The sequence below is a fragment of the Salvelinus alpinus genome, chromosome 11 (genome assembly GCF_045679555.1).
Source record: "Salvelinus alpinus chromosome 11, SLU_Salpinus.1, whole genome shotgun sequence".
Classification (NCBI taxonomy): Eukaryota; Metazoa; Chordata; class Actinopteri; order Salmoniformes; family Salmonidae; genus Salvelinus; species Salvelinus alpinus.
Genome location: NC_092096.1, coordinates 29,146,983 through 29,159,564, shown reverse-complemented (window position 1 = coordinate 29,159,564; position 12,582 = coordinate 29,146,983). Strand labels below are relative to the sequence as shown.

General features: G+C 40.0%; 1 protein-coding gene across 3 annotated transcripts in view; it reads left to right on the top strand.

Annotated features, from left to right (window-relative positions):
• Positions 1–386: 386 nt before the first annotated feature.
• LOC139533884 (protein SCAF11-like) overlaps positions 387–12,582 on the top strand; it is a 28,450-nt gene continuing 16,254 nt past the window's right edge. For 2 of the 3 annotated variants that reach the window (XM_071332350.1, XM_071332348.1), the window contains exons 1-5: positions 387–609; positions 6,720–6,783; positions 6,919–7,064; positions 7,244–7,327; positions 7,466–7,548. In XM_071332350.1, the coding sequence (XP_071188451.1) occupies positions 6,762–6,783; positions 6,919–7,064; positions 7,244–7,327; positions 7,466–7,548 (335 nt within the window). In that variant the 5' untranslated portion in view covers positions 387–609; positions 6,720–6,761. Of the gene's footprint in view, positions 610–1,749; positions 1,980–6,719; positions 6,784–6,918; positions 7,065–7,243; positions 7,328–7,465; positions 7,549–12,582 lie in introns of those variants that run through there. The other variant, XM_071332349.1, reaches the window with a different exon arrangement.

The window sequence follows — 12,582 nt, the reverse complement described above, 5'->3', positions numbered from 1 at the left end:
GTTTCTTTCCTAGATCATCTCTCCCAGTGGAAAGTGGATCAGAATGATTTTCAATCTAAAGGTTTGTCCACCCAAACTAGCTTAATTGGGTATATATGGCTCTGAATGTAGCTTACCTTTTACTTGAATGTTCTGTTGATGGCCTGTCACTAAAATTGTCGGTCTCCTGCTACTGTTTATGAAATTACAACCTTTTAGCCCCCATGCCAGTTACTGGTATAATTGTTTATTGTCATTTTATTGCATATACATTCAGTTCAATTGAAAAGCAAGGAAAATATCAATGCTTTCTTGAAAATATTTTCATATCATTGGCAACTAAACAGTGTTCCGGTTATATCTGGGACCGGAAACAGTTGAAGGATTTTTTTTAACCTAGTGTAAAGTGTATTGCAGCGACACTGTGCGGTGCGGTTTAAACTTCACAGGTCTCAGACATCGAGACATGTGGCCGAGACGTTCTTAGATGTATAACGAGTTAGCAGTGCAATCTATTCGGCTATATTCGGGTTATCTTCTAGCTTTGGAGTCTAACCAATACACGGAAATAAGTGAGACAGCAAAAAATAAACAACCACGCCAGTTTTCTAGCTATTGATTTAGCTTCGGGTAAGTCAACAAACACGTAGCTAGCTAACCAATTTAGCAAGTCTGCAGCCGTTGGCAAGCAAAAGTATCGTTAGCTGCTAGTTAGCCACGGTAACAGCTACCTAGCTAATATAGCGTCTGTACTGTAGGCCAGGCCAGTCTCCTTAGCCAATGAAGTTGAATAATTAACTAGCTAGCTATGAGCATACTTGTTTTGTTTCTTGTTACTTAGCTAAATACAATTACGTTGTTACTAGCCTGCTACCTAACAGCTGACTAGCCTATATCAACCAAAAGTAGTTAAGTTAGCTGACTAGCGCCTGATCATGACAATCTTGTTAACGTTATCTGAATTGCAAACTAGCCAGCTAACGTTAACTTAGTTATCAAACTAGTAGAAATAACAAGTAGCTAGTTAACCAGTTAAACAGAAGTTAGTTGAAGTTTGAGGGGCACTAGTACACACTACTACTAGAATAAGTTGAAGGGTCGTGTTACATCACACATGGGCCACAAAGTTTAAATTGTTAACGTTAGCTGTTAACGTCAGCGAACGCAGGGCATTTCATAATGTTTACTAAATTAAATGTCAACTTACTTGACAGTTCGCTGCGAGGTATTTGGTTAGCTAGCTGGACATAAAATACAAGACCACAACTCGACAAATTTACTAGATAGTTGGAAACTAGCTAGTTTACGTTAGTAGTTGGCTGACTAGCTGGTAAATTAAATAATCCAAGATGGCATTGGATGATAGAGAACATGGCTAACGTTAGTTATTTTAGCAGCTCACATGGTAGAGTGACCTCAGTGACCTGTATAACCCATTTAATTTAAATATCTGCGACTGTGTCCAGGCCTGCCTGTAATTTAGCCAGAGCTGACACACTGGTTAAGCAAGACCTTTTGTTGTGCTCTTACCACTGTGGTAAACCCGTTTGCTCTGGCTTTCGCTGGACAGTGTTTTGCTTCCTGATTCAGAGGTTAAATGCGGAAGGCACATTTCAGCTGTACAAACTTTCCCGTTGCTCCACTCACCAAGCAGACATTAACTTATCAACTGGCTATGTACACTTTGTGAAAGTGTTTATTTTTGTTTTTTCAAGTTTATTTTATTTAACCTTTATTTAACTTGGCTAGTCAGTTGGAACAAATTCTTATTTACAATGGACGGCCTAACCCGGACAACGCTGGGCCAATTGTGCGTCGCCCTATGGTACTCCCAATCATGGCCAGTTGTGATGGAATTGAACCAGGGTCTGTAGTGACGCCTCTAGCACTGAGATGCAGTGCCTTAGACCGCTGCGCCACTCGGGAGATCTCCAGAGCTCTGACGTCTCCTGCTTCATCTGCTGGTCGGGAGCCCGCTTAGCTAGCAATCCACTATTCAAGTATGCTTGTTTCTTTTATTGGACGTGGAGACCGAGAGAAATCCTTGGCCAAATCAGCCTTTCATTCAAGTAGTTACTCGCCAGACACATGCTGGCAAAAACGAGACCATTTGTTCACAGTTGCTGTGCTTATGCTGATGCAGTTATAAGTTTTGTCTTATGTGCTGGATAGGCATGGTATACATTGTCCAACGAAATGCTCACTTGCAGGTTCCTTCTCGACAATGCAACAAGAATACGAACATAAAGTAAATGGCAGTAGAATAGAATAAAATTTTTAGGCTAAGTATAATACAGGAAGGTACAATGTTTACCTGTGTATTGGGGATAGGGGCAAGTGTATAAATTGAGAAATGTAGTAAGAGTCTGGTGTCAGCAGTTGTGATAAGGTGTGGAGAATCACAGCAGTCTGATGCTTGTAGATAGAAACTGTATCTGAGCCTGTTGGTATCAGACCTCATGCTCCGATATTGTCTACCGACGGTAAGGGAGAGAACAGCGCGTGTGTGGGGTCCTTGATGCTGCGTGCCCACCTCAGGCACTGTTTCGATGAGTGAAAGCACCAGTGATGTACTGGGCCGCCTTCACCCCCATAGGATTATCGTTTATTTACATTTTAGTCATTTAGTAGACGTTCTTATCCAGAGCGGCTTACAGTTGGTACATTCATCTTAAGATAGATAGGTGGGACAACCACATCTGTTATAGTAAGTATATTTTTCCTCAGTCAAGTGATCTTGTAGTGGATGCGAGCTTCGACTGGAAGCCAGTGGAGGGTGCAGAGGAACGGGGTGACATGGGAGAACTTGGGAAGGTTTAACACCAGGCAGGCTGCGCCATTCTGGATAAGTTGCAGGGGTTTGATGGCACAAGCGTGGAGTCCGACCATCACCGACTTGCAGTAGTCCAGACGGGAGGTGACAAGTACCTGGTTTAGGACCTGCGCCGCTTCCTGTGTGTGACAGGGTCATACCCTACCGATGTTGTAGAGCATGAACTTGCAGGAGTGAGTCACTGCTTTGATGTTTGCAGACAGAAATGATTCATGACTGGGCAGGAATATAGTATGTGGGTCTGGTTAGCACTATTCTTCCAAAGTTATGCCAGCAACTTGGTGTGATGTCATGGTTGTAATTTGATTGTGTTATTGGAGTTTTGGAAAATTCAGTCAATATTTTTCATGAGTATTCCCTCGAGTAGAGAGTTGATTGTCTTGGACATGTTTCTAGATATGTCCTCCCAGTCTTATTGCGTTATTACTATTTACAGCTCGTCTTCCCAATTGGTAACCGCTATAATATTCTCCTTTTTTGTTATTTGATAATTATGTATATGTGCATTTAGCTTGTGTATTTGCTATTTATCTAATTAAAGGATCTATAGAATATATTTTTGTGCTGTAAGTGAGCTCTTTTCAAGGGAAGGGTCCCAATTTATGGGTCCTATGACCCATGCTACCCAAGGGAAGTGGTAGCACAATTGGAGGCCATTTTAATTTATAATTTTGAATAGCCTTTGATTTGGGCCTGGGTATGTCTTGAAGTTCAGTATGAACAAAACAATTCATAAAGATAGTGTAATTTTTATATTTTTTATAATACAGGCAATGGAACAATAAATACAGCATAATGGGAAAATGAGAGGGGACCTGTGTATTATGGGTACTACAAGAAACAAAGAGAATGACACCCGTTATGAAGATTTCTAAATACTTTGTTTAACGTAAATGGCGTTAATAGCCCCATTAATTTTTTTTTTTTTTAATATTGTTAAAATTGAAGAGGGATAGAGGTGATATCATCTTTCTCCAAGAAACACATCTAAAGAAGAACATAGAAAATTAGAACAACTGGCATCAGCACAGGTGTTTTCCTCTTCCTACTGGTCAGCAAGAAGAGGGGTAGTAGCATTAATGACCAAAAACAATATCCCTTTTCACACAAAGAACCATTGTAGACAGACTGAAGATACATACTAGTAAATGGAATGGTTTGAGGGCACGGAAATAACATTAAATGTATATAACCCAAACGAACAAGGACCCGAATTTATATCCAAAATGCTTAACCTACTTATCATGGAGCCAAAAGGGACAACAGTAATGGGAGGATACCTCAACCTTATCATGAATCCCATGTTAGATTGTCAACATAAACACAAGGCAGAGAAGGCTGCAGTGACACTAAGAAGGGCAGACTTGGTGGTGGGTCTGATCGATGTTTGTAGAACTCTACACCCTATTTTAAAGCACGTAACAAATATACTTGAGATTAGACTATTTTTTCATGTTTAAAACAGACCTAGCCAAAGTCATTAAACTCCACATTAGACCAATTGAAATATCGGATCATGCAAAGTATGAAACTAAATATATGACAAAAGAAAGGCTTGACAGTCTGGAGATGAAATAATTCACTTTTCATGACATTGAATTTAAGAATGGAATCAGGGCAACACTGTAACAATATCTGGAGATTAATGATGATGGAGAGGTCTCCCATAATGGAATGGGTGGGGGCCAAAGCAGTACTTCGATGCGTGATAATATCATATGCTTCTTCTTCAAAAAGAAGTTACCAACCTGTAACTCCCCTATTATTACTGTTCTTCATAAAGAAGGTAAAGATCCAGCAGAATGTGCATCGTATCGACCAATATTGTTGCTGAACGGCGACCAAAAATTGCTTACATAAATTATTGCAAATAGATTCAGTAATGTAATCCCAGATATCATAAACTCTGACCAAATGGGTTTTGTGTCCAGCAGACTTCTGAGAAATTAATGTTAGGCAAACGTTTCATTTGAGTGGCGCAGCGGTCTAAGGCACTGCATCTCAGTGCAAGTGGCGTCACTACAGTCCCTGGTTCAAATCCAGGCTGTATCACACCCGGACGTGATTTGGAGTCCCATAGGGCGGCACACAATTGGCCCAGCGTCGTCCGGGGTAGGCCATCATTGTAAATAAGAATTTGTTCTTAACTAACTTGCCTAGTTAAGTAAAAACATTAATAATGTAATGGAACACGCTCTCAAGAAAAAACATAAATAGCTTATGCTAACTCTAGATGCAGAAGCAAATAATAATACTTTTGTAAAACATTCCCGAACTTGCTGCAAATGATGCACAAAACACAATGTCAGAATAATGGTCAATGGTACTATTCTCTAGAGTTCCCGCCACTATGGATGAAATAAAACCATAGTGTTGTATCTGGATACAGACTAAATACAGGGAAATCAGAACCAATTACTGTAGGTCAACCAATATCCCAAGACATCAAAACTAAGTTTAAACTTAAATGGGATCAAAATAAACTGCAATACCTATTGATTACTATACCCCAAGACCTGACTTTGGAACACTGTGAAACCAGTTTAAACAGGACCTACCTACAAATATGGACATTAGTGCCTTTTAACAATAACAGGAAGAATTTAAAATATTAAAATGAATGTCCTCCCAAGATTTTTATTCCTGTTCCAGAATCTATCAAAAACTATTACTCCTAACACTTTTAAACAGTGGGATAAACTCCTGAGTAAATTTATATGGGGAGGATGAACAGTCTGTGTCTAACTTAAAACAATCAAACAATGTAAATAAGCAGGGGGACTAGCATTACCAAACCTAATGAATTATTATATAGCTGACCAACTAAAATAAATTTTTGTTTGGATAAACCCGGCATCAACAGCTAAATGGAATCCACCAAATGGAAAAACTGTAAGTGCAACTATATTTATGAAGACAATCAATGCACACACTAGGAAGATAGAAAATACCTGTATAAATAACACTATAAAGATCTGGACAAAGATCACCAAAATAAAAAGGCATCCAAACAGATCTTATCTACCTGCGAGAAATTGTAATGGATGGAGACTTTAAGCCAAGGATGATTGATGATACATTTAAATTATGGGCTGACCGGGTATCATCAGATGTTCAGACAAGGGGGTAGATACATTTGAGAATCTATCAAAAAAAATACAACCTCCAGAACTGTATTTTACAATTACTTACAAGTGAGAAGTTCTTACTAAAGCAGTAGGACCTAATAAAACGCTTAGTGATAAAAGGACATTCTACTCCAAAATGCAGGAAAATTAAGTTAAAATTGAAGACAGTTTAATTTTATCACTTGATCTCAATAACATCTCCAGTCAATTCTATATTAAACCAAAAAATATTTGCGCTAGCGTAACGTTATTGTATTTTAGCTAAAAAGTATTGCATACATCTAAATGGGGTTGGCTAGGCTTAGCTAGGTATCTTGGCAGGTTTTTTGGATGATCTGATGAGAATCTGAAGAAGATGGGTAACTTGTCAATTATTTGATAAAATATTGAATTTGGCCTTTAATACTATAGCCCATAGAAACGCATTGAGTAACTCATTCGTTAATTCATAAAAGACAGTCCAAAAAGAAATCATAAGAAATAATGTTTTGAAGTGTCTGTCCTATATCTAGGAGATATAAGAAGGCTCATGAAATGTATATATATTTTTTGCGATGCATAATTGTTACTTGTTGCACAATTGTTACTTAAATTGACAAACATGTATCTCAATAGACTCTTAAGGATGAAATTGTCCATTGTGTAAATAATGCATTAAAGTCGATGGAAAACTTGCTTAACAAATTGGTTACACACACAGATCTCAAGTTTAATGTTATTAAGTGATGGCACTGTGACTGGGTTGTTAACAAGAATCTCTCATTCATTTTTATTTCCAGGGGTCATCTGGTCATTAGGGACAAAGCAACACTGTGCCAAAGATGACGGGTGAATCGGGAAATGGTAAGTAACTGCCAGACAGTCATCATGAAAAAGATATTTCAGTGGGCTTTGATGTGATGATTTAATTTCAAAGTCTCTACCCTCAAGTTTGTTCTTGAATGACAAGCTGTTGTGCCACCTCTCTCTGGTTGTCAGACGGACAGACCCCAGAGGGCGACCCGGAGCCGGAAGAGGCGGAGCGGTGTCCTATCTGCCTGGGCGCCCTGGGCCGCTGTGTCCTGGCCATGCCCGACAGCTGCTGCCATTTATTCTGCCTCAGCTGCCTCCTCAGATGGGCAGAGGTAAGCACCATGTACTGTCCTACCCCCTAGACACATCACCCTCTGTGGCAACAGATAGTGCTGCAACTGGCAAGTTGTCTATTGTGATAAGCCATGGTCTTACTCCCGGTGAGGCTCAGGACACTATACATGGCTAAGATGTGTGTTGGACTGATGTTTTTTTCCCCCTGTGTTTTAAGTTGCAGGCAGTTCCATCCTGCCCAGTGGACAGGCAGCCTTTCAATGTTGTCTACAAACGTGACGCTGTGCTGGGATGTGTGACGGTAAGCAGGGGTTTCTCCACTGGCTCTACCTTCTATGTTTCACGATTTATAAATGGCATTCACACGCTATATTATAGCTTTAGTCATTATGCAGGAAGAATGTACGTGCTTTGACTTCAGTTGTGATGTGAATCTCAGGTTCCTGTGAAGAAGAGAGTCAGCCAATCAGAGCCAGAGAAGTGTGGCTGCACAGACCCGGAAGCCAATGGCTGTTTGTTGAAGTGAGTAGAGGTCTTGCGTTAGTGAAAGGGTTGCCCTGCTGCACAGTTAACCTGACAAAGACCCTTGGTCGAAACGTTGTCTTTAAACTTGGAGAGCATTCAAACAGTGTGCAGCTTAATGGCAGTCACTTTGCGGTGCATTATTATATTTATTTTTTACCACTTATTTGTTTTGTCAGTTTTTTGTTGGAGGTGGGTGTTACAGGTACAATATACATGTTCATTTACACACTTAGTTTATACCACATGTACCTGTACTCTAAAGGATACAAAACTAAGAAATACATACAGAGAAATGATTGTATTGAACACACGGGATTTTGTAGTAACACAATTGGTATGTAAAGAAACAGAGGTGGGCCTACACTCCCCAGCCTAACATGCCCCCCCCCCTTCCCATCCTGCCTAGCAACACAGGTTGGGTGTCAGTTCCCCCATATCTCTATCTGCCCACCTTCCCATCCTGCCTAGCAACACAGGTTGGGTGTCAGTTCCCCCATATCTCTATCTGCACCCCCTTCCCATCCTGCCTAGCAACACAGGTTGGGTGTCAGTTCCCCCATATCTCTATCTGTAGTTATTTGGCAAATTTAGTTGTGACTGATACAAACCTTAGAATGTCCCAGAAATCAAAACATGTGGACTGCATGATGCGACTAGGCTATTCTATTTGAAAAAGTTGCATAAAAAGCTACTCTTCCTTGCCTCAGGCTGCGCACCCTGTTCTCTCATCAAGTGATCGTATTTTCACCCATCAGACTATTTTCAGTTTACATTTGTCTTTACTAATATGTCACATTTGTTTTGATTTAGAGTGGCCCATTATCAAATGGGTAGGAACAGGGGGAGGGGAAAATGTACATGTCATCCTTATGCACTCGAATAGCGAATGGAGGCCGCGTTCCCACAGTTTAAATTATGCCGGGTAGGCTATTCCTGTTTTATAGCGGAGCAGCTGAGAAATAAATATAGTAGCAGCTGGGATCCTCCTCTTTTTTAATGGCAACCATCAAAACCCTGCTTTCACACGGGATTGCATATAGAAATGTCTGGGCTTATAAGAACACTTATTTCACTTTGCGGATTAACCACTCTTTGAAGAGTATGCATCCTCACTGCGTGACAGGTGATATACTGCACAAACTATGTATGTCACGGGCTCTCCAACCATGTTCCTGCAGCTACCCAGTGCTTAATTTGGGAAACATGTTCATGAACATTGATAGTAACATGTTTTCACAAAGAAACATATTTAAACTGTTGACAGCCCCTATCTCTGCATGCTTGAGAAAGGAATGAAGGAGAGAGAGAGGAGGAGATGGATACACACAATGGTGATCTATTCTGTAGGTAAAGTTAATGTCAGCCTATTTATTATGAATATATTAAACATACCCTATTACTAGGCTATTCAAAATCAAATACAAAGTCACTATAATTGTAGGCTAAATCTGTAAGCCACCTGCACAATCAATGAACCAACAGCATCGCCTAGGTCTTATACATTCACTCCCAGACTCGTGGATAATTTGGAGTGTAGCATAAGGTAACCAGTCTACACTCCAAGCTGATTACTCCCCAAAAAATGGTTGGGAGTCTAGACCAATTATGTACCAAAGACATCTTAAATCTGTGTTTTTATAAAATAAAAGTTTTTCTGCCGTGCGTAATGTATTGTATAACAGCACAGTAATTATTTTAATTCGGGGTCTTTTTTTCAGGCTTGGGCTCAAAGGCATATGCCTATGCATAGGCTCTAATATTCATATGGGTGTTCTACATGCAACGTCTTAAATGCTTTGAATTAATCATCACCTTAGAAAGCGCTCTCCATTTAGTTGTTTGACATTGAAACAACGACCATGTTCAACTTGAAGAACTTCTTTCTTCAAATTGATCATCATTGAGGTCCAAAAAATGTAGCCTAATGGTGAGGTTTAAAAGCATGATGATGTTTGATGGGATTTTTGATATTTGTAGTGATGTCAGTGGTTAGAGGGACAATACAGCCCTGAGTACCAGGCCATTAGCGACCTAATGGTCGTTAGCGATTTGGGTACTACCAAAGAGGAAATTACCGTGACCACGCGGTCATTACAACCCTAGTTGGGAGTTGGGTCCAATTTCATCATAACTTTTCATTGGTGTTAAATACCAACTTAAAATGTATTAAGTTAATGGTTAGGACACCAAGGTCATATTTTCCAATATTCTATTCCAGTTAAATGGTTGTTCAGATTCACTTAGGTCTTTGGACCATACTTTTTTAATGGCGAGCACATAATGAGCTTTCCAAAAGTTGTTTATATATTATAGAGATTCAATATTTTTGGGAACCCAGATAATTTATTTATAAATCCTGTCATTGGCATAGATGACCTAAATTGTAAATATAAGAGTCGCTTGGTAATGTGTATGTCTTCAAATCTTGAAATGTTCTCAAACCATTGCTGTCCATGATATCGGCATGGGTAGTGATTACATATTTGGACCATTAGGGGGATGCAAAGGCATTGTGAAATAATTGAGTATAATAGGACCAAAGCATAGTTTACATTAAGGGATTTATCAGTGAAGACTACCTCTTCCAGGGCAATGGGATACAACATATTTCTCTCTCTACTCAGCCAGGGGGTGGAAGAATCATGTCTAAACCAATTTAGGATGGGGTGAAATGCTAGTGCCTGGAAATAAATTTTAAAGTTTGGTACAGTTAATCCTCCTACGTATTTCTCTAAGTTAATTTTAACCGGGATCGCTTACCTTGCCATATTAATTTTGAAACCACACCATTAATTTTATCCCAATAGCCAGAAGGACGAGACATGGGAAGTATTGAACTACAGAAATTCAGCCGTGGCAATATTCATTTTGACAATATAGATTAACCAGCAGAATATGAGGTTGGATTGAACGTTCTGTTAATTTCTGGCAATGGTCTTCTCTATTCCCAAATGTTTGAGATTTCATAAGTAGAGATGGAGTCCTCCATCGTAGAGAACGGCCGAGCCGATATTGGCCTTTCCTAGTCTTTCAGCTCTACATAGCAAACCTGCTGTTACATTGAGATGTACAGTTATTTATAGAAGAATCTTGGCTTAGTTTGGGTTCTGATAGTAATTCCCCTGTTTCAGATTCAATAGTTGCAATATCAGCTAATTGATCATTACGGCGTAGCTTGTTGGCCAGTAAATGACTGGGACGATTACCATGGATGTCATGGTTGAGTCTAACTCAATGGATGGCAAATTCTGCTTCGTCTTGTCAATAAATGAAGTTGCGTCTTGACTTTGGAAATAGTAATAGCTACCTCGTCTGAAAAAAAGGGTTTGTTGAAAACGCTCTAATGCAGTTAAAATTTCCCATTGTGATTTATTCAGATGCAACTGCATTTGCATACATTTTTATAAAACCTTTGATGGCATTCCATAGAATTCTGACATTTGTAGTAAGGGTGATGATCAGACTTTGGAAAGTTCAGACCCCTTGACTCTCTCCACATTTTGTTACGTTACAGCCTTATTCTAAAATTGATTAACTTTTTTCCTTAGTCTACACACAATACCCCATAATGACAAAGCAAAAACAGGTTGACATTTTTACTAATTTATTAAAAATAAAAACTGATGACATTTACATAAGTATTCAGACCTTTGTTTAAGCCCATTTGGCAGCAATTACAGCATCGAGTCTTCTTGGGTATGACAATAAAAGCTTGGCACACCTGTATTTGGGGAGTTTCTCCCATTCTTCTCTGCAGATCATCAAGCTCTGTCCGGTTGGATGGGGAGTGTTGCTACAGTTATTTTCAGGTCTCTCCAGAGATGTTCAATCGAGTTCGGGCTCTGGCTGGGCCACTCAAGGACATTCAGAGACTTGTCCCGAAGCCACTCCTGCTTCGTCTTGGCTGTGTTCTTAGGGTCGTTGTCCTGTTGGAAGGTGAACCTTCGCCCCAGTCTAAGGTCCTGAGCACTCTGGAGCAGGTTGTCATCAAGGATCTCTCAGTACTTTGCTCTGTTCAGCTTTCCCTCGATCCTGACTAGTCTCCCAGTCCCTGCCGCTGAAAAACATCCCCGCAGCATGATGCTGACACCAGACGTGACCCTTGGCATTCAGGCCAAAGAGTTCTAGCTTGGTTTCATCAGACCAGAGAATCTTGTTTCTCATGGTCAGAGTCTTTAGAAGCCTTTTGGCAAGCTCCAAGCGGGCTGTCATGTACCTTTTACCGAGGAGTGGCTTCTGTTTGACCACTACCATAAAGGCCTGATTGGTGGAGTGCTGCAGAGATGGTTGTCCTTTTGGAAGGTTCTCCCATCTCCACAGAGGAACTATAAGCTCTGTCAGAGTGACTATCGGGTTCTTGGTCACCTCCCTGACCAAGGCCCTTCTCTCCCAATTACTCAGTTTGGCTGGGCGGCCAGCTCTAGGAAGAGTCTTGGTGGTTCCTAACTTCCATTTAAGAATGATGGAGCCCATTTTGTTTTTGGGGACCTTCAATGCTGCAGAAATGTTTTGGTATCCTTCCTCAGATCTGTGCCTCGACACAATCCTGTCTCGTTGCTCTACGGACAATTCCTTCGACCTCATGGCTTTGTTTTTGCTCTGAGATGGACTGTCAACTCTGGGACCTTATATAGACAGGTGTGTGCCTTTCCAAATCATGTCCAATCAATTGAATTTACCACAGGTGGACTCCAATCAAGTTGTAGAAACATCAAGGATGATCAATGGAAACAGGATGCACCTGAGCTCAATTTCGAGTCATAGCAAATGGGCTGTTAACATTTTTTTATTTTTTATTATTAAACTGTTTTCACTTTGTCATTATGGGGTATTGTGTGTAGATTAATAAAGGAAAAAAAACATTTAATACATTTTTGAAGGCTGTAACGTAACAAAATGTGGAAAAAGTCAAGTGGTCTGAATATTTTCCGAAGGCACAGTATGTCGAATTTCTATTTTGTTCATTTTAGAAAATAAAGGTGTAGATAAGAGAAAATTGAGTACTCTGGATAGAAAGTCTACTCTTTTGCT